This window comes from Etheostoma spectabile, chromosome 7 (genome assembly GCF_008692095.1).
Source record: "Etheostoma spectabile isolate EspeVRDwgs_2016 chromosome 7, UIUC_Espe_1.0, whole genome shotgun sequence".
Taxonomy (NCBI): domain Eukaryota; kingdom Metazoa; phylum Chordata; class Actinopteri; order Perciformes; family Percidae; genus Etheostoma; species Etheostoma spectabile.
In genome coordinates, this window is record NC_045739.1 from 24,476,604 (window position 1) to 24,482,145 (window position 5,542).

Consider the following 5,542-nt stretch of genomic DNA (forward strand, 5'->3'; position numbering starts at 1 on the left):
GGGTTATTGACCATGAATTCCAAAAAGTATAAAACTAGTGGTAGTAAGGTGGAGTTAGTGGAAAAAAAGACTGAAGAAGGGACGTAAATGTCACACTTTTGTCCATTTTTTAACCTGGGAGGACAACACAAGGGTTAAAACAGACCTGTTTTAGGGTGTTGTCCGTGTTTTCACTTCATCGAAGTAAACCGATCACGTGCAGGTTAAAAAAACCAAGATGGCGACGTCTGTGTCGCCAAACTCGAGGCTTCAAAACGGCAGTCCCCAACACCAACGGGTGACATCACCGATACTGCGTCCGTTACTTTTACGGTCTCCGGTTTGAATTCAAAATGTCCAGTTCATGCGTGGTGTCACTACCCGTTGCGATTTGGGTTTACGGCACAACGCCGCCACGGGATTGGGACACGGACCAAAGTATCGGCGCCCTGAGAAGTTGCGGGTTCGGTGCCTTGCTCAAGAGCACCTTGGCAGTGCCCAGGAGGTGAACTGGCCCCCTCTCCAGCTATACCAGTCCACCTACCTGGACACTGCCAAGGTTGCGCTGTGCGAGCACCAACCTCCACTGCTCGGTGCACACCATTTCTATGGGCAGCCCCCCCCCCCCCACACACCACAACACACACCACACAATCCCACTCGACTCTCTCTCCATTTAGTGCATTGTGTTGTGGGCTAAAAAGATAAGTTCAGGTCTCTGTGTGTAATGTGTGTATAAACAACATAGTGACAATTGTAATTACCCTTGCAGAATTAAACTAAAGCATACATTAATCTATTATTATTACTATTATTATTATTATTATTATTATTATTATTACTGGAACTACGAGAGCAGCTTTAATGTACGAAGTTTGGGGGGGTGGGTCGGCAGTAGCGCTGCTCAGTCGTATGGGGGGTGGTTGGGGCCCTTGAGGGTTTTCGGTCTAGTCCCCACAACGGAATAACGCAACCAATACTACTGTAGTGTGGTACTGCGTAGCTGGAGAGATCCACTTCAACCTCCGGGGCGCTGCAACGTCCTCTTGAGCCAAGCCACCGCCCCGCCCGCTGAGCAGCAGCTGTGGTGCCAGCTGACAAAACACCCCTCGCCCCCACTCTCACAACCACACACACACACTCTGACATCTCTCCCTTTGTGCACGTGTGAAGTAACTTATGTAACTACAGTACGTAACTATGTTACTATGAAACCATGTAACTATGTAACCATGAGTAGTTCATGAGAGCAGCCTGATCAGAGGCACTGTCTAGCCGTGGCTCTGCATGAGATGTGTTCAAAATAAGAGGAAACATCAGCTTTCAATAACCACAGGAAGAAATAGAGGAAGGCCAGGTATGAGTCAACATTGTGGGTTTCTATTCACACGCCGTGCACATTTTCCACCGAGCAGACGAGTTCCTGTTCTCGCTTCGGATGAAAACCGCGGTCACGGCCGCTCATCGTGTCAGTCTGCGTGAGGATGACGGCGAACGTCCACCTGCTCGTCTTGGTGCTGGGCTGCGAGGCCGCTGCAGGTAAGGACTTTATTATTTAACCCTTGTATGGTATTCAGGTCAAATTGACCCATTTCAAATTTTTACAAGAAGAAGAAAAATGGTACAAGTTAAATTTTTTCTACCTGAAATCAACGTCCTTTCCTTATTTCCTGTGATAAACATGTATTCCTGACTCAATTCAGAACATTATTCTGGATATGACACTTATGTTGTTTCCATAGTGGATTTTTAACATGATATAACCTTATGACAAACAATGAAACCCCACTTCCATGTTTAATAGTGTGCTAGTAGAGACTGATGCATTCCCTAAACATAGACGTTATCTCAAGTGTTTGAAATTGAGACAAAGACTAATTTTATTCATAGATTAGGAAGTAACATTTTATTTCAGAATTGTTTTTAAAACCCCAAATAAGACCCTCGGGTCAGTTTGACCCGAGGGACACGAGAGGGTCCCGAAAGGGTGAGACAGCACCAGGGTTACGTGAATCAAACGGGTCTCATCAGTGTTAAAAATGACAGTAGGCGTGAGGTCAACGTGTCGAGGGAAAGTGCTTTAGGAAGTCTTGATCGTTCAACTACAGGCAATAAAGTTTTATTTCGCATTACGGGACACGTAAACAAACATGTTCTCACATCCTCATCTGTGTATATATATGTATATATATATATATACATACACATATATATATATATATACATATATATATATATATATATATACACACACACACACATCTGCCCATTGCACATACTGTAAAGGTTTTGCATGCTGCACTCATTCAGCCTCCTTTATCTTATGCTAAACAGCCATTTTGTATATTTAACACAGACGGCTTTTCATAGATTTATGTTGTTTCTTCACTTTGAATTAAGTGTGTTTTACACTGATAAAAACCCTGATTATTTAAATGGAGTGGATGTTTTTTTGTCAGTTTATTTGTCAGGGACAATGTAACGCGTATTATAACATGCATAACTATTACAGTCAAGGCCATAACACTGTGTGTAGATGTGTTACATGGACGGTTTCTAGCCAATCTGCTAATATTTAACCCCAGTACCTGGTCAGGCATTTCAAAAAAGATGACCCAAATCTACATTTTTAAAAGAACTGCATAGTGTGAGTTACACAGTCATGCAGCAAATACATTGCATACTAATTTATTACATCAACAACGTTGAGACCACATTGCACAAACCAACTGGTGCTTTTCATGTTAAACTAACAGAAAAGGTCTAAATCTGCAAGAATATTCCCATAAAGGTTTCAGACTCTGAAGCCCGGTTTACGCAGGATTAGGAGAATTTATTTAACATTTGACAAACTACAGACATGGTGGATTCACACGGGATACAGCTTTAGAAATATATATAAATAACCTGAGCCTGTGGTTAGTGGGCGGAAACTGACCTTTAACCCTTTAACGTTGCAATGCAGCCTGTTTCTGTTTTGCTAATACTGGATACATTTAAAAAAATCAGTCGTTAGACACAAAAACATGGAAAAATAGGTTGAAGGTTGGAGAAGTGACCCTTTAAAACATAATAACCACTCAGGGCGTCTGTTCAGCGGTCGCAGCCCCCCCCACCCCCCACCCTCTGACATCACTCCATTAGTGCATGCAAAGGACCTGAGCACATGTGTGTATATATACTGTATATATGTCTGTGTGTGTCTGTGTGTGTCTGGTGTGTGTGTATATATGTGTGTGTGTGTGTGTGTGTGTGTGTGTGTGTATATGTCTGTGTGTATATATATATATGTCTGTGTGTGTGTATATGTGTATATGTGTCTGTGTGTGTAAATGTGTCTGTGTGTGTAAATGTGTCTGTGTGGTGTAATGGTGTCCGGTGTGTTGGGTGTGTAAATGTGTTGTGTGTGCGTTATATGTGTGTTGGTGTGTGTGGTGTGGTGTGTGTGTGTGTTTGTTTGTGTGGTCTGGGGGTGTGTATATGTCTGTGTGTATATATATATGTCTGTGTGTGTCCTTTGGTGTATATGTTTATTTTTCTGTGTTTGGTAACTGTGTCTGTGTGTGTGTGTGTACCTGTGTCTGATGGTGTGTTGTTTAGATGTGTGTGGTGGTGTGTGGGTGGTGTCGTGTGTGTTTTGGGCATGTTGTATATCTGTGTGTGAGTGTGTATATTTGTGTGTGTTTGCGTGTATTATGTGTGTGTGTGTGTATATTTTTGTTTGTGTGTTGCTGTATATGTGTGTGTGTTGTGTGTGGTGTGTGTGAATTGCACTGTTGAATTAATACCATTCGAGTGTAAATGTGAATTTTCCCACTATGGGATCATGAAGAAGTATCAATAAAATATAACGAGAACACGGTTTTATTACTGTAAATTCTGTTTCTTTGCAGGAATATTCATACAATATTTGAAGAAAGGTCACAGGTTATCTGCTGATGTCCTCACTCTGGGGGGGGGACGTGAGTGGAGCAGAGAGAGGAATGGAGTCAGAGCTACATACTGACTATATGGTGAACGGACAAAAACACATGTCAAGACCCGAAACGAGTACGGTTCATTAGTTGATAGTCGCTGGGTCTTACAGCGCTGTCGTCTCCGACTCTGGAGATACTTCTGTAACGACGATCTGGGATCTGATCCCATCAGGTAACACCAACCTCCATCTTACCTTCTGTTATTATTCAGGTCTAGAACCACGATTTAAATTACTTGGGTTAGGGTTAGAAAGTTAGGGTTGGAGGGATAGGGGGTTAGAGGGTTAGGGTTAGAGGGTTAGGGTTGGAGGGATAGGGGGTTAGATGGTTAGGTTGAGGGAATGGTGTTAAAGGGTCGGTTAGGGGGTTACGTTGGGTTAAGGTTAGTGTATTAGGGGGTTGGGGGTTAAGGTGAGGGGTTAGGGGGTTAGGGTGTTAGGTTAGATGTTACTGTTCGGGGGTGGGTAGGGTAGAGGGTTAGGGTTAAGGTTAGAGCGTTAGGGGGTTAGGGTTAGGGTTAGGTTTACTTCCTGTATTTGAAGGGTTAGGGTTAGTATACATGTCTGTGTTTTTTGTTACGAGCTTTAGAGAACACAGGACCCAAATGTCGAGAGAGCAGGCAAAGACTTGTAGCTGTTGTAGGGTCATTCCAGAAAAATAACACAACAAAAAAACAAAAACTGAGTCCACAAAGCAACGGGCAACAAACTGTTAGTCAACATCTGTTTAATCTAAAAAGAAACCTTTCACTGTTTCTTCATCTCACTTCAATGTTATCGCTGCAAAATGGGACACACTGAGCGCTCACATATATAATAATATACTGTATAAATTAATAATAAAAGGTTTGATATATTGGCGTCTGTGTATCGATACAGTATTGCACTGAAAAACTATCCGCCCATGCTACAGCTGTATCGATTCCCCCCCCCCCCCCCCCCCCCCAATGTGTACTACATTCCTTAATCCTATTCTGTACTGACTGATACGTGTGTTGTGTTCCAGGGACCACCTGTACACCGTGCTCCAGAGAGGACCGCGTCACTTGATGTGTCCTCATTATTGTGACCATCACATGTCCCAAATGGGACAGAGACTATCTGGAGGACTACACAAGACCAGAGGCCCAGACTTTGCCATAAAAGACTGCATCCTGGGGCGCTGGACTTTACACTTGTAGGAAACCAGCTGTTTATCTGGGACGTGACCCATGTGAGAGACGGAAATTACACTATGGAGATGTCTAACACACACTAAAAAATGCTCTAACACACACGGACAGCAGCACGCACACTCAATCAGGAGGAAACGAAAACATGGGGGCCTAGTTAACCAATAATGGGCCTCCGAGCATGCAACTAACTACGGCGTCCTTCACAATCTGTCTCATTTGGTCTGGACTTCCGGACCATACCAGCAGTTGAGAAGGTGCCGCAGACCCAGGTCCAGATCAAAAGACCAAATTTTGTCCTGATCGAAGAGGTGGTCTTGGTCCCGGACCGCCGCAGACCACGGTCCAGCTCAACAGACAAATTTTTGGTCCGATCGAAAGAGGTGTCTTGGTCCCGACCAAAGCACCATTGGTC

The 5,542-nt window shown here is 43.6% G+C and overlaps 1 protein-coding gene across 1 annotated transcript in view; it reads left to right on the forward strand.

Moving 5' to 3' along the window:
- Positions 1 to 1,290: 1,290 nt before the first annotated feature.
- Positions 1,291 to 5,542, forward strand: part of LOC116693036 (uncharacterized) — a 20,003-nt gene continuing 15,751 nt past the window's right edge. Inside the window, exon 1 of the mRNA XM_032521708.1 lies at positions 1,291 to 1,518. Within this exon, the coding sequence (XP_032377599.1) occupies positions 1,464 to 1,518 (55 nt within the window). The 5' untranslated portion in view covers positions 1,291 to 1,463. The remainder of the gene's footprint in view (positions 1,519 to 5,542) is intronic.